The 25,864-nt window shown below is 51.7% G+C and overlaps 1 protein-coding gene across 8 annotated transcripts in view; it reads right to left on the bottom strand.

Annotated features, from left to right (window-relative positions):
- Positions 1-25,864, bottom strand: part of Mad1l1 (mitotic arrest deficient 1 like 1) — a 314,433-nt gene that overhangs the window by 42,509 nt on the left and 246,060 nt on the right. For all 8 annotated transcript variants that reach the window (XM_076923499.1, XM_076923497.1, XM_076923502.1 and 5 more), the window contains one exon: positions 15,149-15,339. In XM_076923499.1, the coding sequence (XP_076779614.1) occupies positions 15,149-15,339 (191 nt within the window). The remainder of the gene's footprint in view (positions 1-15,148; positions 15,340-25,864) is intronic.

Here is a 25,864-nt window from a genome sequence, read left to right on the forward strand (position 1 = left end):
TCCGTGTGCTATCTACCATGCAGTTCTTATACACTGGGAGTGTCTGCCTGTATAGACACCAGGGGCTACAAATGGGCATCCACACAACAGGTAAGGGCTGGACTGTGTCCCCTGAAATTCTGACAGCAATTCCTTTCCTCCAACATGATGGTGGTTGGGAGCAGGTCCTTTAGGGAGGTGAGTGTGGCCACAGGGAGGGGCAGCATGCAGTAGGGGAGGGGTACCATCCAGTAGGGCTGGTGGCTCTATAAGAAGAAACAAGCTGGGCCTGGGGTGGGGTGGGGGATGGCACTTATGGATGCTTGCTACAGCTCCTACCTTGGTGCAGCCCTTTCTCCCTCAGTCTCTCTGGAAGCAGCTCCCAGGGTTGGGCCATACATACCGCACGGGACACTTGAGAGCAGGCTCTCTGGTCTCCATGAGGCCTGCAGAGACTGTTCTAAGAGCAGCCAATGATACCCCCAGAAGAGGGCTTACCAAGCAAAACTACCCAGCAAATTCTAACCAAACCGGCAAGTGCTTGCCTTTCAAATCTTATGAGCAATAACTTAACTGTGAAAATCCAGGTTGGTAAGTGTGGAGGTATCTTGTTATCCTGGCTCTGTAGACCAGACAGGGCTACAAGAGATCACCTGCCTCTGCCTCCCAAGTGCTGGGATTACAGGTATGTGCCACGCTACCTGTCTTTTATTTTGTTTTGTGAGACAGGGTCTCTCGTGGGCCTGAAACGTTACCACACAGGCTGGGCTGGCAGGCCAGGGAACTCCAAGGGGACCACCTTTGCCTGGTTCCCCAGCACCAGGATGGCAGGGCTCTTTACCATGCCTGGCTTTTTAAAAAACATAGTTTCTGGGAGTCCCCCGAGAATGTGACTGGCTAAGCTATCTCCCCAGTCCCGAGGCAGCTCTTTCTAAGCAGTCCAGGCTGGCCTTGAACTTGGGATTCCCCCTGCCTCAGGCTACTGAGTTCAGGATTATAGGCCTGTGATACCAGGCCTGGCCCTAACCACATAAGGCCCTGTAAACATGAAAAACAGTATTTGGAATACAAACACCACTGTGTGAGATTAATAGCAGATCAGTCCCTCCAGCGGGAAAGGTCACCAATAACAAAGGTCATGTCAGAAACATGGAGAGTGAACTGTGAAGACAGATGGGAAAGGATGCTGACTCAGCAGCAGTATTGCCACCAAGCAACCAAAACTGCACAGAGCTGAAGTCGGGCTGGCAGAGTTGAGAGGGGTGTGGAAAATACTTGAGTTCCCCCAATTTCTTCTCATTACTCTTTGGTAATCCCAGGGCTGCACACGTTAGGTGAGCCCTTTATCACTTAGCTGTGTCTCCAACTCCTTGCTGTTAGATTCTACAGGGGTGCTGTCGTACTAAGCCGCATCCCCAGTCCCTCTCTAGAGAATTGTAAACAAGTGTCTACCACTGAATCATGCTCCACTTACTTTTTAAATGATGCTATTGACTTATTTACTGGGCTGGCACAAGCTCCATGGTGTACATGTGGAGGTCATAGCTTGAGAAGTCAAGTCTCTCCATCATGTGGGTCCTGGGGATAGAATCAGGTCATCAAGCCTGGAGGCAAACATCTTTATCTCTGAGCCATCTCCCCAGCCTCTTACTTTTTATTTTGAAACAGAGACTTACTAAGTTCCCCAGGCTGGCACTGAACTCAGTCTGTAGCTGAAGAGTGCCTTCAACCTTATATCCCTCTGACTCAGCTTCCCACATAACCATGATTACAGGCCTGTGCCACCATGCTTGGCTTAAAAATCTTCAAAATTTGCTCAATTATAAATGCACAAACTCAAGGAGCTAGACTAACAATAAACAAGATAAACACAAAGAAACCATAAAGCCAGCTGCAGGAAGAGCCAGTGTATGTGCAAGGACTGGGGTGGGGTTGTGAGCAGATTTCTCATCAGAACCCATGAGTCAGAAAACGAGAGGGAAAAAAAGTCAAGAAGCTAAAAGAAACCCAGACTGTCAACACGGTCCTCAGATCCGGTGCAAGTGAAGATGAAATGAAGGCACTGTGGACAAAGGGAGGGTGGGCTGCTAGCAGACCCACCTACAAGCAACAGTCAGAAGGGTCTTCCTGCAGAACAGCAAAGATCAGCCCAGGGAGGTGCCGGACTGTCAGCATGTGTGCACACTTGAAAGGTGTTTGTGAAGCATTTAAATGCAGAAGATTAAAAAAAACGAAGAAGAAAAGAGAGATTCAAAAGATAATGGGTTCTCCAAAGCACACTAATAATACGGAGGCATGACAGAAGTTACACATAAGTGAGAAGACTCCAGTCGGGGCTGCTTTCCATTTGCTAAGTGCTGTGCAGCTATTTATAGGGAGCTGGGCTGGTAATTTGCATACTGTGAGTCCAGAGCAGGCTCTGCAAACCATCAGCACAGGGCCACTTCTGCCCTCTTTACAGAGTTCTACCAGTGCCTGGGGAGACAGCTTAGAGGTTAACAGAGTTTACTGCTCTCCAGAGGACCAGCTCTGGGGGTGGGGTGGGGGCTGGCAACCTCTTTTGGCTTCAGTAGTCACAGACTCGCATGTTCCCTCATGTGTGCACATGCATGTGGTGGCAGAGGAAACCTCAGATGTCTTTCCTCAGGAGCCATCCATTTTGTTTCTTGAGATCAGGTTTCTTACTAGGACCTGGGACTCTGATTTGGCAAGGCTGGCTAGTGAGCCCCAGGGACCTCCCTGTCTCCTCCTCCGCTGTTGGTAATACAATCACGTTACAATCACGTGCAATAAAACACAGGTTCTAGAAACTGAACTTGGGTCCTCAGGTTTGACTGTGTTATCTTTTTCCTAGCTCCCTGCCCCCTTTTTTTTTTTTTTTTTTTTTTTTTTTTTTTTTTTTTTTTAATAAAAAAAGGTCTTTCTCTAAGGCTGGCTGGAACTATGCAGCTCAGACTAGACTTGAGTTTGCAGCAATTCTCCTGCTTCAGTCTCTGGAACTATAGGGCATTTATGAATACAGAGGCTATGGATGAACTAAGCAAAAGGCAATCTGAGTAAAGGCTAACCCAAGATCTTTGGACAGCCCCATCTCATCCCTAATGATGAGGATGGATCTGCAGCATCCTTGGGAATGAACCCACACAGTGTGTGTGTGTGTGGGGGGGGAGGTCATCCCAAGTGCCTTGATTTAGTTCTCTAAGAGTGCTTAGCCTCCTTGACCAGAGGGCCTCTGCACAAACTACTACAAACAAAACCAGTTTGTTCCTCTGTACTGCGCTACATCTTGGGTCATGGCTGTTGACTTTGGGAGAAGAAAGATGGCTGTTTGGGGTGGGTATGGAAGCTGCCACTCGACTCAACCCTATATCTACTGACTTCTCCTCAAACCCTACTTGCCACAGGGAGCTTAGCACTCACTCTGCACCATGAACTCACTCTTTGCCCACCTGTGCAATTTCAGCCAAGCTCCCTGGCCTCCCTGGCCTGTGCTGCAGGTAGAGGACCAGCTCCAGGCAGGGCTGCTCCTCAAACAGACCTAGTGATCCCTGTTGCTGGAGCTGTTCCGGAACCTAGCTAGCCCCACCCTAAGAGTAGGCGTGTCTGCTGCTGGGGTCTCAGAGGGCTCTGCCTCCTGCACCACTGAGATCCCAGGGCCTGGTAAACTTCACCAACTCAACTGAAGGAATGAGGAAGGTTTTGAAGTCAGTGTGCGTTCTTAACAACTCCATTTGAAATTCAGGGGACCCAAAAAGGCAAATTCAAATTAAAGTGTCTATCTAGATCTCATTGTTATCTCCGCAGACAGGAAGCCTCCAGAAGCCTGTGAATGGGCCTGATTGCCTGTCACGGGGATGGGGGGGGGGGGTGGAGGGGGTTAGAGAGCAGGCGAGCATGGTGCACTGCCTCCTCTACCCAATGCTTGGTTCCTCCTGTGGCCTGTTGGGACAACTGCTTGTCACCTGCTTTCTGGTTGAACTGCCCCCACACAGGGTCCAGAGGGCCCTTCTTCTTGCACACAGGAAGGTTAGGTCGCATGTGATACAGGGTGGAGCAGTAAGGCAGCCAAGTTACCCCAGAGACATCTGTACAAAGCTGCACACTCTGAGAAAGAACAAACCTTCATGGCAGCCTCTCCTCAGATGGTGCCCCTTCTAGCAGTGGCATCTTTAGAGGGGCCAGGGATGGGTACTGTGGTCAACATGGTGTTTGATACCTGGGACAGCATTCAACTGGCAAGGACCCCACTTTGATTCCATCTTCAGCACCAAGGGAGAGAACAGCTCCCAAAGCAGTGGCTGCAAGTCCCAGCTCTCTAAGCTGGCCACAGGCAAACCCAGAGCAGTACATGTAGGGTGTGGCACATACTCCACATCTGGAGGCCTGTGCTCCAGCCTGCACTCCTTCCCTTGATCTTCCAAAGCCCCCTCTCTGGGCTCCACGGCCTATAGCAGTGGCCTGTGCCCTGTGCACTGTGCACTGTGATCCCTTGGAAGTCAAATGACCCATTCACAGGGGCCACCTAAGACCTTTGGAAAATACAGATATTTATATTACGATTCATAACAGTAGCAAACTCGGGAGGGGGAGATCACCACAACACAAGGAACTCTATTAAAGGGTCTCAGCATTAGGAAGGTTGAGAACCACTGGCCTACAGCCTCCTGTGAGTAATCAGACAGTCACCCGGCCCCATTGTCTGCAAAATGAAGAGGAGAGCGCAGATGAGGCCTCTGAGCACACCCAGGCCAGGGTCTCCATGATCCTATAAACGCAAAGAGGGTGGGAGGAGGGAAGAGAGATAGTTTACTGTGATGTGCATGGAGGCAGTTCCCAGGATACCTGGGTGAGCCCCGTCGGTGTCACAGTCCGCTGTGTCCCAGCTGCTGCCGGCAATGCCCAAGGCCCTATCTCCTTATCCCATCAGACATAAAACATACCCTTCTCATCTTTGGGTGGCACTCCCCCAGAATCACCCTGTTCCTGACTCTGCTCTAATCCTGGCCACTTAGGATGCTCCTTTAGTGTCCAGATGGTGACATTTGAGAAAATTCTCTGTGGTGACCTGGCAGAAGCAGGAATGCCTAGCTAGGATGTGAGCCTGGGGTGTCCAGGGTGCAGGCACTGCTGTGAGAATCTGCCTTGCCGGCTCTGTGCTAGCATGCGGGTGGGTGGACAGCTCTACTCTGTCACCATTGCCGCTTCCACAGCAGCACCAATAACAGCCAGTAGCTAAAGAAGGCCGTGTCTCCCTGGCCTTTGCTCTCTAGGCTGTTGGCTGTCCCACAGGGGATGGGCCCCAGGTTGAAGTCTCTATGTTCCTTACTGACCCCAGGATTCCCCACTCAGCCCTTAACTCTGTTGTTCAGGAAGGCGCTGAGACAAAGCAGCTGAGGCTAGAGCAAGCCACAGCCAGGTGAGGGAGAAGCTAGGCTACAGTGGTGCCATAGTGGGAGTCATGGCAGCAGTCAGGGAAAGGGTTGATCATGGTGGCAGTCAGGAAGATGGAGGGAGGGGCAGAACATAGAGGGAGCCACAGCAACAGAGAGGATACAGCCTTGGCTATGGTAGCCTGAGTCAGAGGCGAGACCTTCAAGCTGGCCCCTGGTGGTAGTGATCTCTCCTGTGTGCATGACACTTAAGGGCTTCTAACAAATTCTCAAGTGGCCCTGTGGGTGCCCATAACCTGGGCCTACTCTCTGCCCACACCAGGACGTTGAGAGTGGTTGTCCTGTCCCTTTCTCAGGCCCTTTGTTCTCTGAGTACCTTCCACAGCCTTCGTCCCTGCTATGCTAGGGAGGAAGATGGACAGGGTAGTAGGGCCTTTCAGTGCACACCCACAGTGGGAGCACCAGTTGGAGGCTGGGCGAGTGTAAGCTGCAGGTGGCTGATCCAGGAAGTGGGGCTGTGGGTGGGCTTGACCATGTGCTTCCCTGGGATGGATGCACTGGTTTCTGACTCCTGAGTAATACAAAGAACACATGTCTATCACTACCTGGTTTCCCCTACTTTGTCCTTATCACTTGTCCCATGGCTTGACCTTCAACACTCACATTCCTTCCATTGATGACAAAGAGCTGAAGGCTCTGCTAGTGTAGACATGCTGTTCCTATGTATGTGACAGCAGAGCCATGAGCACACAGGGCTCCAGGCTAAGGCAGTGCTATCTCTGAGAACTAGAGCTTCTCCCCATCTCTGTCTGTCCTGTAGCACCTCATCCCCGTAGACTAGGAACACCTCACAGGCTGGGGTTCCTGTAGGGCATTGGCAGGTGACTTAGGGCCAAAACAGCAAGACTTTCAGAGTTTCCTGTGTGAGCAGCCATGCCTCCCAGGAACCTGGAGCACCGTGCCTGATCTGTGTGGGACGGATGGAGGGAGCATGGTGGGCAGGCAGGCATATTTGCTCTGTGTGTTTACAAGGCTGCTTTGAAAGGCAGAGGCAGGGCAGCTATGAAGGTCACGTCTACACTACAGTGGAAATGCAAAAGCTTCATCAGGGAGCGATAAACCCTGAGCAAATCTCAGCCCGTGCCCATGTACCCTAGCTTGATGCAGGCCTTTGCCTAGCTAGTCTACACCTCTTTGGCAGGAGCCTGGTCTCATCATGGAGCACAGGCCTGGTAAGAATGGTAGCCAGTCAAGGAACCTGCAGCCCCATATGGAGAGGCACTGAGGGAAGGCACCACACAGAACCTGTAAACAAGCACATACACTGCTCCAAGTCCTTGGAAGGCAGCAGGGGGTGAGCAGAACCATGGGAAGTGTGATATAAAGGACGGCCTGGGGCTCAGCCTCTGGCCCACTTACTGCCTGGCACACAATATCCAGCAAGTGTTTGCTACCCAAATGTTTACCACTGATGAGCCATGAGAGGTTGGAGAACAATCAGGGCTTGCACACCAAGGGTCTCTTCCTATTTCCAGCCCAGCATCACCCTGTATTACAGCGTCTGTGTTATAGTCTGAATGTGAAATGCTCCCCACAAGCTTGTTTGTTTGAACACCTGGTCCCTACTTGGGAGGTTGTAGAACATTTAAGACACGGGGTGGTTGTAAGCTACTACCATTGAGCCACACCTCAGCCACACCCCAGCCATATCCAGCCACGCCCCCATCCCCTCACTGGGGGATTCTAGGCAGGGGCTCTACCACTGAGCCACACCCCATCCCCTCACTGGGGGATTCTAGGCAGGGGCTCTACCACTGAGCCACACCCCAGCCCCTCACTGGGGGATTCTAGGCAGGGGCTCTACCACTGAGCCACACCCCCAGCCACTCACTGGGGGATTCTAGGCAGGTGCTTTACCACTGAGCCACACCCCAGCCCCTCACTGGGGGATTCTAGGCAGGGGCTCTACCACTGAGCCACACCCCATCCCCTCACTGGGGGATTCTAGGCAGGGGCTCTACCACTGAGCCACACCCCAGCCCCTCACTGGGGGATTCTAGGCAGGGGCTCTACCACTGAGCCATACCTTGAAGGCTATACCTAATTCCTGTTCCACCCTGAGCTCTCTGCTTCCATGACCCACCAAGATGTGGAGAGAAGCCACCTCATACTTGTAGCACTATGGGTAGAGCCTCCCCAGCACCACGCCTTCTCTATCACGACAAGTTGTATCACTTGAAGCTGTGAGCCCAACTAAATCCTTCCTGCCTTAAGCTGCTTCTGTTAGGTGTTCTGTGCAGCAATGAAAAAAAAGTAACACAGCCCATGTACACTTCATTGAGGAAGATGTAGGGCTGTCAAGAACTACTGGGTGCTGGTTGATCCTGGGCTCTGATGCTTGGGAGCCACTCTCCAAACACTGACACTGACCATATAGCACTCAGCTCTGAAGCACATGCTCAGTTGCAGGGGCTCCCACTGGGACCCACGTCACCTCCATCACTTTCTGACCCTGCTCTTCTGACTTCTCGGAAGCAGATGCCATATGGGAAGCACCAGAGGACCAGACAGAGGCCAAGTGTATGTGTACATGTGTGTAGGTGTGTGTGACAGTGAGTGTGCCAGGAACCAAAGCAAGAGATGGGGGCAGCCCCAGGGCTATTCTGCTTTTCAGAGAGGCCCCACCTTGGCTGCACATCTGGTGGACCTTGGTGTGCAGATGTGGAAATGGGAATGCTCTGGAGGTCAGGGACTGGCAAACTATGGACTCTGCATCAACTGAACTGCAAGTGACTTGGACACTACTAAGCTGCCAATGCTTTTAAAGCTCTTGTAGAGGAGCCCATTCATAACGAGTCAAAACTGGACATGGAGGACATCCTTCAGTAGGCGAATGGACCCAACACTTGTGGCATATACCAATACCAGCAACAGAAAGAAATGATTGGCCAGGTGTTAACCTAGTACTGAGAAGGGAGCGGGGAGAATGGCAAGCTTGAGGCCAGCCTGAGCTACATAGTGACATTCTATCTCAAGGAGCTATAAACGTTCGTCTGGGAACTCAGTGGCAGCGCACTGCCTAGAAAGCCCTAGTGAGGGCCTGGGAGATGTAGGTCAGGGGGAGAACATTTGGCTTGACATGCACAAAGCCCTGGGTTGTATCTCTAGCCCTGCAAAAATTAAAAAAAAAAAAAAAAAAAAAAGAGTAATCAAGCCCAGAAATGACTCAGGAATCTCAAGTGAATGCTGCTAAGTTAAAGAATCCAGTACACAGAGGGTCCCACCTCTGGGAAATCCCAAGAATGGCAGCATTACAGGTAGGGGATCTGTAGGAGCTGAGAGATGCCGGATACTCAGAAGACTTAAGAGTCAGGAGCTACTCTCTGGGACACCAGAGTGGTGGCATAAATTTTAATGGATTTGCATGACTTGAGAATATTCTATAAGCACAGACTTCAACAATTCCCAGCAACCGGACAGACTGGGTTTAGAGACTGCAGCTACTAGGCCACACATGGACAAGATTGGTCAGCACTATAAGAACAATGGTATAGGTTAGGACACAGGGGAAGCTTATTTTACACTCAACTTCTCTATAAACCTAATGCTATTCTACAAATAGATGTATTAGTTTTCAAGAAGCCCCAAGAATACTTGGCATACTGTAGAAACTCTATAAAATTCAGAGCTTGGTGCCATAAATAAAGTTTTATTGAAAAATAGCCTCTGTGTTGTTATGCCAGTCCACAGCAGCAGAGCTGAGCTCCTGGAGACTGGGCTGTGGACATGGGGTGGGCACCCATGAGTCTATGAATCTTGTGTATTAATTGGGCTTTAGCAGATACATGGTCCCTTCCTCCAAGCTGTGTACTTAGGGAAAGGAAAGCGATTCCAAGCTCTTTGTGTAAACCTTTGCACGACTACACAGCTATCCTGTGGATGGAGAAGCTGATCCAGGCTCTCCTGAGCCACCCAGCAGGGCTCATACTCTGCATAGCTGAAGGGCCCTGGGTATGGGACTCTGGGATGTTTGCCTTTTCCCATGCATACACCTGCAGTGTCTGGCAGCCTGTCAGGCGCTGTGGGTGCAGGTGTGTGGAAGCTGGTTGCCTTCTCACCTGCTCTTTCTGCTCTGGGCATAGGCTCTGTGTGCTTCTGCAAGAGCATGGCAGACAGAATCTCAGTGATACAGGCAGAGCTATGCCTACATAGAGGCTGGGCACACAGTTGAGGAAGTGCCCACTGCAGGATGCCAGGCTGCAGGGGAATGGTGGGAGCAGCTCTGGGAGGCAGGTGGCTCAGGCAGCTTCTATCCTAATAAATGTCACACTGTGCCACAAGGACAAATCCACAGTGAGGAATGACATGCTCACTCTGCAAGCTGAGCCAGACATCCCATTGGTGGTGCAGAGCCCACAACACACATACCAACAGAAGTACCATGATCCAGCACCATGAACTAGCATTGCTGGGAGGAACAGGAAGCTATGAGTGGTCCAGCCATTTGCCTAGAGCCCTGTTGCAGACACAGGGAGGCACCTCCAGAGCCCTCACCATGTCTCAGGCCTCTGACTGGGAAGATGTGAAAGGAAAGACTTTGTGATGGTGCTTATATGGTGGATACTGACCGTACCAGAAATCCAGGCAGAGGTAGGAGGATCTCAGTCATGGCCTGCCTGGGCTACAGGGAGACATTATGCAAAGAAAAAACAAAGCAAAACACAAGAGACAGGTCTGGAGTAAAATTGCATGAAACCGAAGTTCAATCCCAGCATGCATGTGAAAAGCTGGACTCAGCCATGTGGATAAAGGCGTGGACCTACACTTTTATATAAATATGTGATCGCACCCCTTAGGTTGCACAATCCTGCTTCCCAGATCAGGAACTCGTACTAGACAGCTAAGACACAGCAGGGTCCATGTAATCCCAGATTCCAGGTCTTCCTCTCACTGTCCCTGAACAGGTTCCTCCAGGCCCTGGATTATGCTAGACTGTGGAGTGGTCAGAGGCATGAGAGAAGGGACCCAAGGTCATGGTCACCTGCATCTCAAGAGCTTTGCAGTCAATTCTATTCACCACTGCCTGGCTTCTGGTTTCTGACTACCTTCTGGGTAGTCCTTGTGAACCACAGGGAATGAGATCACACCAGGATTGCTGGGGATATTTGGTAGGTCCAGTCTTTCCAAGGAAACTGGAGACTCTGGGATCCAACTTCTCTTGGGAGAGGAGGAGTGGGCAAGGTGCCAGACTCCCAATGTGTGCTGGAGCTGAGCTCCTGCCTTCCCCCACACAGCAGCCTTGGGAGGCAGCTCGGCCACCCACACATGGCAGAGGCTGGGTCCAGGCTGGGAAGGGAAGTGGAGCCATGTGGGACCGTGAGCCAACCCTCAATTATCCCAGCACACATTTGCAGAACCTGCTTGGCTGGAAACAGGCCCCAGCTATTTCTAACTCTGTCACAGACCCTTCCTGCCTGGAAGCTGTTTGGGGTGAAAAGAAAATGAGCGGAAGTTACTGTGAGCTGGGGATAAAGTGACCTTGCCTGAGCCCGAGCTGGCCATGGCCACACAGTTGTGCATGAGCCAGCCCTGCCTCCTGCCTGGTCCCTATCCATTTTCCCTCTTCTCTAACCAGTCTTCAATAGATCTTGTGAATGCCCTATCTCCTAGCCAGGTATCGGCTGGTGGATGAGGGTTCTAGAATTGCTTTAGCTCTGATAGTACTGTAGAGGATGTGAGGGTACATAATGGCCAAAGATGGGATGGGATGGGACAATCCCACCCTAGAGTCTTGAGGAGAGGTTTCCTGTTGGAAGACCCACTGTAGTCCTACTGGTACTACATTGTACAGAGGAATTTCTTAGGGATGTGTGGAACCCAAAGGCCAGAATGCCACAAAGGGGCCTCTACCCTAGGAAGGGACCTGGTACAGGGAAGGGGCAGACACAGGTGACCCAATGGCCCAGAGATGCTTTAAGGTTGCTGCCAGGGCTCCCATGTTCCCTAACTAGGGAAGACGGGTGGGTGGGGTTGGGGATAAGGAAAGGGTGATCTGTGCCTAGGGTCTTGCCAATTCCTCTTTGAGACCTGGCCACTGTGACAATTCTGGGAACTGCTTGAAGGCTTTGCCAGGGACAGCAGCAAAAATAAAAAGAAAAGACCCTGGTCACTATAGACTGCACACAGGAGGGCAGCATCTGTGGGTAACCAACAGGGACCCTCAGGTGACCCACACCGTCACAGGTGCAGGGCCAGCAGAACCTGTAATTATCTGCACTTGACAGATGAGGAAGGAGATGTAGAAGGCAGGCAGTGGGCCGGCACCAGCTCATACTATAATGCTCTGAGGACTAGTGTGTGTCCAGCATTGAGTCCACTCACTTCCTTCCACAGCTGGATAGAGTGGGGTCATGGGACAGAAATCTCCAGACTGGACAGGGCCAGGCAGGAGGAAGAGGCAGTGAGGCAGAAGGGCCAGCTGAGTCCATGGTTGCTGCAGCAAGCAGTCCAAGGGAAAGCTTCGGAGAGAACTGGAGCCAGTGCCCAGCAGCCCTCAAGAAACATTTGCTGGTCTCAATGAGCTGCCGCCCAGACTCACCGTCCATGGTGCAGAGGGTGAGCCACAAGGCCTGAGTGGGGCAAACGGGTGACTGCAGAGGCCGCTCCAGCCCTGCTGTGGAGTGAAAGCTGCCTGTCGGCAAATAAACCTACAAGGAGGGAGACAGTCCTGTGGGCTACTTGCCTTACAAACACCAAGATCCTAATCCAATCTCCGGATCCACGAGGAAAAGCCAGACACAGTGGTACACTTGTCATCCCAAACCAGGGAGGAGGAAGACAGTGCAGCCCCAGGCTAGCACTAGCTAGCCAGCTTAGCAAGTTCCAGGTCAGTGAGAGACTATCTCAAAGATGGATGGTGTGCCTTGTGAGGAACAGGTGGAGGTGTCCTCTGTCTCCACCCTACACACAGATGTACACACGTGCTCATGAAAATGCATTCTTAAAAAGAAAACATGGTACAAGGAAGAGTTTACACGCCCCCAGGACTTCCCAGAGTGACGCAATGTAACAGTCTCCTGTCTAATATGAGCCAACTCTACCAAGGTCACAGGCTGCAGCCCCTCCAATCCATCACCACATACCAAGTTCTTCACTTGCTTGGCCACCATGGGACAAGAGTCCTGACCAGTGGCCACAGCAACATACCAGCTTTTACCTGGCCATCACTTTCACCAAGCCATCCCACCATGTCCCTGCATGAGCACACGTGTCCCTGTGTGAGCACACGTGTTCCCGCGTGAGCACACGTGTCCCTGTGTGAGCACACATTCTGTAGCCTGTCTGATGCCAGGAGTTGAGGGAGGAGGCCCTACTGTGGCTACACTGGCCACTTGAGGTTGAGGTGGTTTTGAGCCCTGGGTGTAGCCAGGAGCCCAGGAGAGGCTTCTCAACAGGCTCAAACCATGTTGGCTGGGGATGGTGTCCATCAGCAGACCACATGGGGCCTCCTCCTTGTCCCTTCTGCCATTCTTAGGGAGACACCTGGAGTCAGAGAAAGCTGGCCTGTTTCTGAGCCCTGAGTTGAATGCAGTTGCCTGCTTCTCCTGCCTAGCTGGGTTGGTGTCACTGAGTGCCCCTTGGGTCTGACCCACTGACACCTGGAGAATGGTGAGTGTGTGTGTTCATGGTTGGCTAGGCAACCCCAAGGACAGCTGGTGGGCAGGAACACCTCATCCGCCTCTGTGGGCAAGTGAGGAACTGGGAGAGTATGAGGACAGTGTGTACCAGTACAGTAAGCAGCTATCCTTGCCCTCACTCTATTGTGTGCTGCAGAGGCTGTGCTAGGTCTCACAGACGGCTAGGAGGTCACTACAAGTGGGCTTGTGACAGAAAGAAGGCGGGCAGAACTGAGTAAACTGGAACTAGCTGGAATAGGGTGGCAGGGTCAAAGCAGCACTGTGGTGACCGTGTTTGCCTTTTGGAGACCAGAGCAGAAGTGACTTAAGCTCTTTAGAGTGACGTTCTCACTGTGTGGCCTTGAATAGCATGGCCTAAAACTGGTTGTGCACACCATGATTTCAACAACCTTAAAAACGGAACCCAGCAGGACCTTATGGTGCATCCTGAGGCAGGAGGATTACAAGTCTAAGCCAACATGTGCTACAACACAGGGCTCAAGGCTGACATGGGCAGTCGGTCCCTGTCTCTAAATGCAAAGAAAGAAGGAGCTGGGGATGGAGTTTGGCGACAGTGCTACATGGGCCCCCAGAGCCTGGGAGTGTGCTTGGCTCCTAGCATGCAGGAGGCCCTGGGTTCTATTCTCTTACCACCAAAAGACAAAACAACAGAACCCCTAGAGTACTTTGGAATGCAAATTAGACCTTGTCTACACACACTGCTGTAAGTGTGTGTTCATCATGACAGCTGCTCAGCACATCTTCATTTACCAGTCTTACACTGCATTAAATTAAATACCCATCAGTGATCCTGAGTTATTCAAAGGTACACAGAAGCAAAGAAATACATTCCTGATGGCTTACTGACTTAGAGACTTTGGGCGTTCAAATATTTATTTACTTAGTCAAAGGTCTGAGAGTGTTAAGAAGTGTAAAAATGGAGGGATGTAATTTAAGAAGTCCAGAAAGTCTCCAAGACACGGCACAAAGTTGCAGGGGACAGTAGGTGCTGCGCTGCATATGCCTTTGCCACCACAGTGGGCAGAGTCCCATGAAAGGGGCAGACAGACAGACGGGTGGGAACAAGGGTAAGTGAGCCACTGTACATCGACAAGCTCTGGGCCAGGACTACAACTTTTTCTGTGAAATTTGGCATAAAACATGTAGGTCACACTGGGCACAGGGCTTAGGTAGAAGTGAAAGCAGGCCCCTGTTTCTGCAGGGCACAGACAGCATGGCTACTGAGGTTGTGGGTGGCCCAGCTACACATGGTACAGAGTGGAACTGGCCAACCTCTGGGCTTCCCACCCACAGCTACTGAACAGAGTCCCTTCCCCTAACGGTCACACGTAACACTGGGATCACGGGCTACTCCAGGGCCATGTACCATGCTTGTACCATAAGACCATCCCACAGACAGAAAGTAAGGTTGCTGCCAGTGATGGGTAAGTCCTTGTAACCTCAGATTTTCAGTTACAATGGCACCCCACTCCCATGAAAAAACAACTTCACTTCTGCTGGACCTGTGTGTACTTTGAGAACCTGTCCACACGTCTGGCCAAGCTATATGCCAAGTACCCTCCCTCAGGCTGATGCTCCCTCCTGCTTAGCTTAAGAGAGGGATCGCTCTTCAGAAGCCCACATTGTACATGAGACTCCAACAGGTACATACATGCTTCATGAAGACCACTGACCCTTCCCAGAATGAAGGGCTTGCCCAGCTACCTACGGTATCAGCTTTGGTATCTTTGGCCTGACCACCAAGTAGCTGGCACATACAGCTTGTCCTTTCCCTTCCATGGGCTGTGCCACACACTGAGCCCTGGCAGAGTCTGGCAGCAAGATGTCTGCCATGCTTCTCACTGCTCCAAAGTCAAAGTGCCACAACTCATAGGACAGACCTTGACAGAGACTCACAGAGTAAGTGAGGAAAAGCCATGAAGTGGCCCGAGGTCAGTGCCTGTCAGGAGTGGAGAGAAAGGGGCCAGTATGTCCCCTCCTGCCATTGAAGACCATGCTATGGGGACACTGGGCTGCTCCAGCACATGCCGTTTACCAAGGCCGACACTGATCTTGCTCCCAGTGAGGAGGCGAGCTGCCTACCTTGAAGATGAGGCAGTCTGTCTGGTGCTCAGCATATCGGGAGGTGAGGCGGTATTGGCTCTCGGTGGTCACGTCGATCTGGTAGCCAGTCAGTGTGTAGCAGACCTTGCGGAACTCCTGGATCTTAGTCTGGAAAACCTCCTTGAGCCGCTGGTTCTTCAGCTCAGCACTCTCCACCTGCTTCCGCAGCTCTGCAGGGAGAAGGGGGTGCTGTGAGTCCCAGAGTGCACAGGGGGGACAGGGAAAACCATGGCCCAGCTGGAGTCCCTGCACCTGCAGACGACTGAGGCTGGTGCCCATCTATCTGTGAGCCCTGAGGAATCAGAAGAAAAAGGACAAGAGGCCAGAGAAGCAGTCTGACCCTCTGGTGGCAGCCATAATAAACTCATTATGTTAACAACAGTACTAAAAAAAAAAAAAAAAAAAAAAAAAAACCAACAACAGTGACTCTGAGAGACAGATGCTGTGACTAGATACCCTGCTAGCAGAATAACAATGCCCAACAGGACATCGCCCTTGATTACTGTTGGAAAGCATCATAGGCCAGTAGGTCATGCATTGGGGGTGACTGGTCCAGCTGGGCAGCAGGTTCTAGAGCACACAGGAGAAGGAAGCACCAGGAGTCCAAGTCTGCACTGAGGGTCAGAGTCCCAAGCGCTCTGGCACATGGACCATCTCTAGGCTGCAGTCTCAGCCCCTTCCTTCCAGGGACTGGCCACTTGCCCTGAATGAGCTAGCATAGCACTCAGAGAGAGAGGTGGTTGAAAGCTGTTTGGATATTGTAGACTGTTTTATTTATAGGTATAAGATCCACATGCTGGCCACCTGTAACCAAAAGGACCCTCCTTGCCCCTCAGCACGGACTGGGTGGGCTCCAGATAATCTGGCCTAGGAGTCCCTCCCCAACTTGCCACGTGTCTCTGGGAGGCTCATTCAGGACAGAGCACCACCTCCCCAATTGCCCCCGCGGTTTACTGGTGCTTAGGGAGAAGCTAGCTGCGCAAAGCCACCAGGAGCACACACAATTACCATGAATCTCTCACCCAAGGTGCCTGCTGAGTAATTAAGCCCTGATTTACACCCCCGTTAATTACTGAGCTTGGCTCCACTTAGACACACACACACACACACACACACACACACACACACACACACACACACACAGGGACTGTCTCAAGCTGGGCACTTCCTGGAAGTCCTTTATGGAGTTTTCTCATAAGGAGAGCTCCGCAGGCCTGGGCTGTCAGGCTCAGGTAATGGTGGGCTGTGGACCTCCCTTTCACTGTGATGAGGAAGTAGGTTTAGTTAACATTGGGCATGATATATGGGCACTTCTGAGGAGGGTGGTCCTGGGCTTGAGTGGAGAAAGACATCCCTAAGTCAGAGGAACTCAGCATCCAAGAGGTTCCATCAACTAGGCCCATCACAGGTCCTCATGGGCTCACTGTCAAAGAGGAGCAGAGAGTTGAGCAGAGAATTTGAGGTCAGGTCTGAGGCAGGAAGGAAAATGAGCCTGTGTCCTGTGCACCACAGCCCCAGAGGATGATTAGTATATGCAAATGGGATGGCTTTCTAGAGATCAGTGGGGCCAGAGAGACTGCTTTCTAAAAGAGAGGTAGCTCTCTTAGCTTTGAGCAACCTGGAGGAAAACAGACCAGAGAGGACTGGGTCCCTATTCACTCTGCTACTTCTGTGACTCTGTACCATCTCCCAGGGGAGCATAGCATGTGGCTGTCCTCAGACATAGTCTTGAGGATCTGGCTAGGGAAAGCCCTGGAGACCAGTCTAAGTTAGATGCATAAACTCAAAGACCACATCAGCACCAGGACATGGTTCTAGAGTAACAGTACCTGCTCTGGGCAGCCTCTCCAACTGGCCAAGCTGCTGCAAGTTTCATGGGGAGCTTTCGGGATGCAGCTTTTGAGGGCTGCTCCCTGGGCTGGGGTGGGCTTTTGGTGACGCAGCTCCTGTGAGTAGCTAGTGCTTCAGTAACTGCTCACTCAGGCTCCTGTAAGTAACCCCAATAAGCTCATGGCTTCAGTAACCAGCACTTGGCCAGACTGTTCTGTTGTTGGTGCCCTATCTAGAATGAACAGATTTTTTCTTTAATGTCCCAGAAAAATTCACACATTTACACCTCCAGATGAACATTTCCCCACCCTCTTTTTATAAACAAGGAAACTGAATTCACAGAGTACAACCACTGGACCCACGCAGCTGAAGGGCTCCAGCAGGGCTGCTGCCACGTTTGCCATCCCTCGTATTCTACAATGGACGGCTCAACCACAGTCCAGTGAGGAAGTCACACTCTAAGCAAGGCATGCTGGTACCAGGGGCTGTGAGGAGAAATGGCTTGACAGACCCAGCCTGAAGGCAGAAGCTCTTCTGTGGGGCTGTTGCCTGGCCGCCGGCCCTGTCCTGTGGCTCTTTCATCCATCACCTCACAGAGGCCTTGGCAGACACTGCTCTCCACAGTGTGAGCCCCTTCAACAGGACACAGGTCCAGAGCCTTGATTAATCGAGTGATCAGACTATGAAAATGGAAGGTTAATTGGCAGCCCTGACCCCAAGACTCTTCCTGGCACCCCTGGGCCCCTCCTTCCTGAGGGAGGGCCTTCATCAGAAGAAATCCACTGACCACACTTCCCAGGGAGGTTTCAGCCATCAGAGACTGTGACAACTGCTGAAAGACCTCAGATGTCCAATAGGGAAGATTAAATCTTGGGACCAAACACAGGCTGACCTTGAGGAAGGAAATGGGCTTCTGTGTATTTCCCATCTCAGAGGCAGGCAGGTGTGGGGCTCAGGCCCACTGAAGGCCCATGGGGAGGAAGGTCTGTGTACTGTGGGGATGAATGGAGAGGAGGCACTCTGGCTACATGCCAAGCAATCACAGGCATGGTTGTAGCTGCAAAGAGGAAACACCTATTGCCCTTGGTGGTTGAGAGTGAAAGCCACCTCTTTCAGGGTGAGGGTGAGGCCACTGTTGGGGAGTTGGGGGGTGGGGACAGGCAAGACAAGCAAGGGGTGATGTCCAAAGCCTGGAAACAATCATTTGATTTGGGGTGCTTCAACTTCCTTGTTATTTCTGTGGCTCAGTGACTTACATAAACAGGAATGAATAATTCACTCGATGGTTTGGATTAAATAAATAAAAGATGGGCTCCACCTTGGAAGTGTCATTACTCTCCTGCCACTGGCTGTCACTCAGTCTCTTCCAAAGTGACCAAGAGCAGAGGTTGCTTTTGGGCTTCTCCCAGGAGCCAGAGGGCCTTGGGGGTCTGTGATGACACACTCTGGTGTTGGGGAGATGTCCTTAGCCACTCATGAGTGTGCAGGTAACAACACAGGAGCCAGGGCCAGGGTGGTAGCTGGGGTGAAACTCAAGGAGCTGCAAGCCACCAAGAGGCTCTGAGCTCATTCTGAGACCAAGACCCAGAGCAGGGCAGCCTTGTTCTGGAGTCCTCTAGATCCACAGGGCCACGCCCCCCGGGCCTCTCTCTAGCTCATGGCAACTGAGGTCCTTGAAGCTCTGGGTTCCCTTCCATCTTGTCACAGGCCTTGCCAATTTTTAAATCCTTCCATGCTGCCAGAAAGAGGCTGTGGTTGTCATCCTCCAGCTCTAAGCCAGGATCCTCAGTATCTCCAGGCCAGGCTGTCCATGCCCTCCCTTCCTAAGGCTTTCTCTGCAAGGACAATCCTGGATGTCCTATAAGGACAGGATTGTGGCGGGTGACAATCGGAAGCCAGGGAAAGGATGCAATTGTTCATCAGAACTCAAGCCAGACTTGATGGTAGCAGAGACGGTGATAGGCCAGAGTGGGTTTCCAGAGTGGTCCTGGGACACATCAGGTCCTGGCCTCAAACCTCTGTTCTCTGTTCCATGTCTGTCTGGAAAGCTCACCCTGGCCTGTTGGCTGGCTCCACCACTTTAGGGAGGCAGCAGGATGGCTCTGAGCTGACACCCTCACCATCTCAGCCCCATGTTTGCCCTTTTGGACTCACAGGAGACATCTGCGAAAGTTCTGAGAGAAGGACACAGGACAGAAATAGCCTGTGCTCTGCCAGATAAAAGCTAGTGTGATGTGTACTCCTGCCCAAGAGCAGAGATGTTGGGATAATGAGCGTCTATGGGCTCAGATCTCTGGAGTCTAAGCGCCTGCCCTCCAGTCTGCAGAATGGCTGATACTAGCGGGGCCAGAGGGTCGCGTGTGAGATAGATGCAGAGGAGAGGGATCCAGGGAGAAGCTGGCTGTAGGGCTCACAGCAGGCACACCCCAGACTGTGCCAGGCTGTGGACAGAAAGGTGCGTGCTGAGTGGGTTTTTATTTAAAGATTGATTTTTTTTTACTTTAAATTGTGTGTGTGTGTGTGTGTGTGTATCCTAGTGTGGGTATGTGCATGTGAGTGCAGGTGCCCTCAGAGACTAGAGGTATCAGATTGCCCCTGAAGGTAGAGTGGCTCTAAGTTGTCTGATGTCGGTGGGTGCTAGGAATTGAATTCAGGTTCTCTGGAAGATCAGTATGTGTGCTTAACTGCCAAACTGCTTCTCCAATCCCTGTGCTGGTTAGTTTTGGTAAATTTACACAAACCTTGGAAGATAGTTTCTCAATTGAGAAACTGTCTCCTTCAGGCTGGCCTATGTGCCTGTCTATGGAGTGCTGTCTTGGTTGCTAAGATATGTAGGTAGGGTTAGCCAACTGTAGGCAGTGCCATCAGGGGAAGGTGGGCTGGGATACATAAGCAAGGAAGCTGAACAAGCCCAGAGAACAGACTAGTGTGAGGCCTTCCTCTCTGCTTCTGGTCCTGATGTCAAGTTCCTGACTCAGTCCCTACCTCTCATTGACAGGCTGCAACCTATAAGCCAACGAATACCTCCTCTCTGCTCCCTAGTTGCTTTAAGTCAGCATTTTGTCATAGCAGCAGGGATGCAAACCAGGCCAGACTACCAGTCTTAAACCTTCATGCTCACCTGCACCAGGCTGCTGTAGTTCTGGGTCATAACAGTGGCAGCCCCTATGACATTTGTCATGCCTCTCTGATGGAGAACCTGAGGTCAGCTCTGCAGGACAAAGAAAAACCTAATTCTTTTCTCTTTGGGGAGAGAAACACATGACCTCCCAAGAAAACTACTGAGTGGCTGGTGATATGGCTCAGCTAGAGCACCTGCCTGGACCCGGGTTTGATCCCCAGCACTGCATGGTGGTACATGCCTATAATCTCAGCATGTGGGAGGTACGGGCAGGAGGATCAGAAATTAAAGTCATCCTTGGCTCCATAATGAGTTCTGACAAGCCTGGGCTACATGAAGTGTTATTTCAAAACCAAAAGAAACCAAAAAACAAGAAACCCACCATGGCAAGTTCTTAAGGAACTTATAGGTTTTGCAAAGTTCTGGGTTCTAGTCATAGCATGGGAGATAGACCTGCCAGAGCCCCGTCTGGATGGTATACCCATTTCCAGTGCCTGGAAACAACAGCATCATAGAGCACCGGACCTTCTTGCCTCAGGCAAGAGACATATGAGAGAACAAGAATGGGGTTGGAAGGAGGCCCCTGCATAGCAGTGGGGGCTATCAGGGCAGGTACCTGTGGTTGCAGCAAGAACCTACATGGCCCCTATCAGAGCAGAGCACAGGCTGTTCTGATCCCAGGCTGTGACTCCAGGAACACTAGCCAGGGATAAAAAGCCAAGCAGAGCTGACAGATGCCCACTGCACCTATAACCACTGAGAGACACGGACAGCCCCTGGAGAGGGTCCCACGAGGAGTTAACCATGTCGGACAGCATGGAAAATCAAACATATGGAAGAACATGGCACAAAGATAGTGTCTTACCTCAATGCCACTGAGGCAAGACGAGGATATGTGTGCTTAAGTATCCAGGTCAGAAGATCACCGAATGAACATTTCCCATCAGAGTTGAATGTAGAGAAGGATGTGTGTGTGTGTGTGTGTGTTGTGTATGTATTTATGTGTAAATATAAATGTTGTATGTGTGGATGCCATGCATATCTGTATCCACACACTAGAGCATACTCATATTGGAGAAAGAGCCTATCTCTGCTGAGAAGCCATGTAGCGAGAAAGCACATGTCTTAGTTGATGTTCTATTGTTGTGAGGAGACACCATGACCAAGGCAACTCATAAGCTTAAGTATTTAACTGGGGCTTGTTTACAGTTTTAGAGGTTTGTCCATGATCATCAAGGTGGGACGTATGCTCACAGGCAGGCAGGCAGGCAGGGAAGACCCTGCATCTGACCAACCAGAGGCAGGCAGAGAAAGGCCACCCCAGTGACACAGCTCCTCCAACAAGGCCACACTTCCTAATCTTTCCCAACAGTGCCACTAATTGGAAACCAAACACTTAAATGTATGAACCTATGAGGGCTGTTCTCTTTCAAACAACCACAGTGGGGGCTGGGGAGGGGGGTGCTGGGCATGGCAGTACAGGTCTGGGTGTTATGGCAAGAAAACTGAGACAATGTATTAGCACACTGACACTCACATGAAACTGACCTACCCCGGAGTGAGTGTGCTGGAAGGAAGTACAGCCACGCTCTCTAACACCCTAGAAAGGAAACATGCTCACAGAGGCCAGCAGGAAACACGCATGCTACCTTGACTGTGATCACCAGGGATGCCCATGCTATGTGGCCCTCCTCTCTGCTTCCCACCTTTGCAGATGGGCTCCCCCTCCTGCTATACTGCTATGGGGTAGGAGCAGAAAGGATGGTATGGTCCAGTGGAGCAGTGACTGCCTCCATGTCCTCAGCATCTCCTGGTTAACAGCTAGAAGTAGCTTTCTGAACATTACTTTGGGGATTTTTGGTAGAGCCATTTTCCCTTCTAAAAAGTAAGCAGAATCCACTGGGATTTTGCAGGTCTTACAAAAACCACCATGGCACCAGGATATCACACATCATAGCTAGCACTACTGTGGCCCTCAAACCTGAGGCAGAGGTGCTGCTTCCAACAAGCCCGGCCTGAAGGATGAACCCACAGGCAAAGACAGTCATGTTCTAGGCTTTTCTTGGTGCTCTGGCTGTACTCAGTAGTCTATTCCTGTCTCCCCTTTGAGAGGTCCATGAGTTGAGGGTGTGGTTGGAGTTTCTCTTGTGTCTGATCAGGTGGCAGGGCAATACTTGGTCTTTGGTTTCCACAGAGGCATGAACAATGAGTAACCAGAAGGGATGGTATTTCAGGCTCACCAAGATAAAGGGGCCTTATCTGCTTGGCCATGGTGTAGGCGGCATGAAACCCCTCCTCATTTTACAAGGGAAGGGATTGAGACCTGTCCTGCAATGTGATGACAGGGACCCTGCCTGAGTATCTGCTTCTAGGCCTGGGGAACTGGTGGCTAGCCAGAGAAGTCCCTGAGACTTATGTCCCCAGCTGCAGCAGGCACTGGAGGTGCTGGCCCTGTTCAGACCCAAAGCTGATGTGCATCTAAGAACTGAATTATTCATGCCTTGCTAACTTCCAAACCATCCCAGTTTTACATTTTTAAATATTTAATAATTAGCCATCAAATATTTATGCAATTTTATTAGCAGCTGTGGAGGCCAGGCACTGCTGTGGCTGTGACAGGGATGTCTGTACCCCACTCCCTGCGGCTGCCTGGAGAGAATGGCAGGAGATGTCCCAGAGCACTGACCTAGGGCCTGCTGGGCCACTATGGGTTTAACCCTCTGAGACAGCACACAGAGGGAAGTAGAGTAGCCAGTGGGTGTGGCACAGAGCACTGAGGCTGCTAGCCCACCCCAAATCCAAACTACAACCAACCAAGCCAGTAGAGTGGCTGACAGGTGATGTGCAACACCAGCTAGGACCTCCTTCCCTAAACTCACCCAGGAGAGTGACGGGTAGGGCTGCTGGTCTAAGATGAGGGGCTGTGGTTCCCAAAATGGCTAGGCCACTACCACCCACTATCAGGTCTCTTGCTGCCCTATGGAGATGGGGCTACTTTTAACTCCACCAATGCCACAGGCCAAGAGATTTGGTTCCCACCACCAGCCTGTGTTCCCCTGCTGGGCCGGAAATTGCATGGTTTACACCAGCCTCAGTGATGCTTGCTCGCCCTGGAATTATATGCAGATGAGCAGGTCGTGTGCACCCGCCTGGCTGCTGGCAGCCGCCCCTGGGTAAGCTCTGAGCGCCTTTCAAATGGGGCATCTCTGTGTGATTAACTGCTCACTCCGGCAAGCAGCTTGTCACCTTGCACAAAAATGATTTGAAAAGACACCAGCAATTACAGCCCACCAGATTACAGGGTGGGAGAGTCCCGGGGTGACAAGCGGGCGCTGATATCATATTCGTTCTTGTAAGTCTCCCTCCCCCACCCCAGGGACAGACAGAGCAAGAGAGGCCCTAGAGCACCAGGCTGCACAGTCCCTGTGGCAGTAATCTTGGCAGTAGAGAATCAGCAGCCCCTGATTTTGCATGTCCTCCAGGGTAAGAGGGACACTGCCCTGGCTGAAGGATGGAGAGACAAACCAGAGGCCCAGAGGACTGACTTCACCCAACCTGGGTCTTCAGAATCATGGTAGCCCAGAGAGACACCCACAAACACCAGCTGGGTGCAAGGTGATACTACTGAAGTCAGTAGTATCTACACTTCCCAGAGTAGGCCTCTGCCCTGTGGCACAAGCCTGAGGTGCCCAGCAGAGGCTCCTTCAGTGACAAGCAAGAGTCATGCACACTTCTGTATTACTACTGGCTCAGAAAAATAAGGGCCAGGGGTTGAGCGTCAAGCTGCATGCAGCCCTATCTACATGGGACCGGACCATGGTTCTGGTGTCAGTGTCCCTCAGTCTGGAGTCTCCGGTTGGCTCTGAGTACCACTCAACAGGCCTCCCTCACCACTCCATCTGGGACACATGAGTGGAGAGCTCCCACCCAAGACCACTACTACTGAGTGACCAAAGCTGTTCCAGGCTGGAGCCCTCGTCTTGCTACCCACCTCTGCAGCCAGGAACTGAAGTTCCCTTGGACTGCTGTAAACCCAGCACTGACCCAGAGGGCCCCAATTAGATGCTTAACCTCGCCCGACCACCACTGGCCTGGACTAGCCCTGCTGAGATCCTGCTTTCATAGAGCTGACTGCCCTCCTGATCAGATGCAGGAGGTAGAGATTTCCCTTCTGTCCACTGGTGTGGAAACCCAGCCTAAGTGCTGGCTTGGCTTCCAACACTGCTTTGTGTGCAATAGGTTCACTTACCCACGCCTGCTTCACCCACCTGGACAGGATAGTTCTCTGCCATGCTACAAGAGGCCCTGGACTTCTGCCTTCTACAGGGGATTGTGCTTGGTGCTATACTTCTGGAACAAGTGCCAACACCACCTGGTGCCCTCCTTCCTGGCCTCCCTTGAGTTTCTGCACCTCTGGTCCTGCCCTGCTTTGAGGGTCCTATAGACCCTGTCTGGCTGAGAGTCCACCACTGTACAAGTCTCTGGAGGCAGAGGCTGGCTCCACCTTAGGGCAAGCCCAGCATCCACAGCTCCCAGGACACACAGCCATTGAATTAGGCTCAGCACCACTAACTGAGCAGATGGGCCCAAACTCTCCTTAGACACCAGGCCTGGGTGGCCTGAAGCAATCTATGACCCCACTTGAAGGTCTCTAGTATACATAGCTATGGAAGCCTGGAAAACCACGACTGGGAAGCGCTGGAGACGCAGGCCATTAGAAGGTACAGAGAGGAAGGCTGGGGATGTGGCTTAGCTGGTAGAGCACTGGCCTAGCATGCATTAAGTCCCGGGTTTAAGCACAGTGTAAATCAGACATGTTAGTGCACACCTGTAGCCAGCACTTGGGAGGTAGAAACAGAATGCTCAGAAGATCGAGGCCAGTCTAGATTACAGGAGATCCTCTCTCAAGGAAACAAAACAACAAAACAAAACCAATCCACCAACTAAACAAAAAAGACTCCCAAATAACAACAAACACAAAAGGGGGACTACTGTAGAGCAAGGCCTGGGTGGTGCAGGTGCTCATGCCCGCTGCTCCACCACTGGAGAGCACTGCAGGGTGGGAGATGCATCGCCAAGGGTGAGACACTTCACAGAGTGTGAGATGCCAGCCAGCACTGCTCCAGATTATTTTCCACCCACAGCCACTGTTGGCAGCATGTGAGCCTTTTGGACAGGCCACTGGACCACAAGCTGTCATCTTACCCAAGGACAGACATCCCACAGGCTGGGGTCTTACCTTGGCTCTCTGAAGGCCACATTTCCCTTCAGGAACTCTGCACTGGGAAGCTCTGGCAGGAAGGTGGCGACAGATGTAAGAAGAGAGTGGGGGCGGGTCAAAGGCATGCCACCATTAGGGTAACACAGAGGGTCAGATGGGAGCAGCTCCAAGGAGTCTGTCCCTGGGATGACAGGGCACTGCAGGCTCCTGCAAGCCCTGCCTTGCATGTGGTGACTCCATCAGTCATGATACACACAGTCCTTGGGAGCACCATCAGGGATGTGCTCCCTGCTCCCTGAGCTGATGACCCCTCTCCACTGGTCTCAGCTGGGCAGTTCTAAGAGGTCACAGCTGCATTCAGGCTGCAGTTTGGCAGGGGGTGGGGAGGTGTCATTCCCAGTCCAAGGTACGCAGAAGGTTTGGGAACCCAGAGAAAAGCCATTGGCCACAAGGTCAATTTTGGTGATAGAAGACTGACCTATGGCAGAGAATGGAGCTGCCTCAGCTTGGCTACTTCGAGTGA

The sequence above is a fragment of the Arvicanthis niloticus genome, chromosome 24 (assembly GCF_011762505.2).
Source record: "Arvicanthis niloticus isolate mArvNil1 chromosome 24, mArvNil1.pat.X, whole genome shotgun sequence".
NCBI lineage: Eukaryota > Metazoa > Chordata > Mammalia > Rodentia > Muridae > Arvicanthis > Arvicanthis niloticus.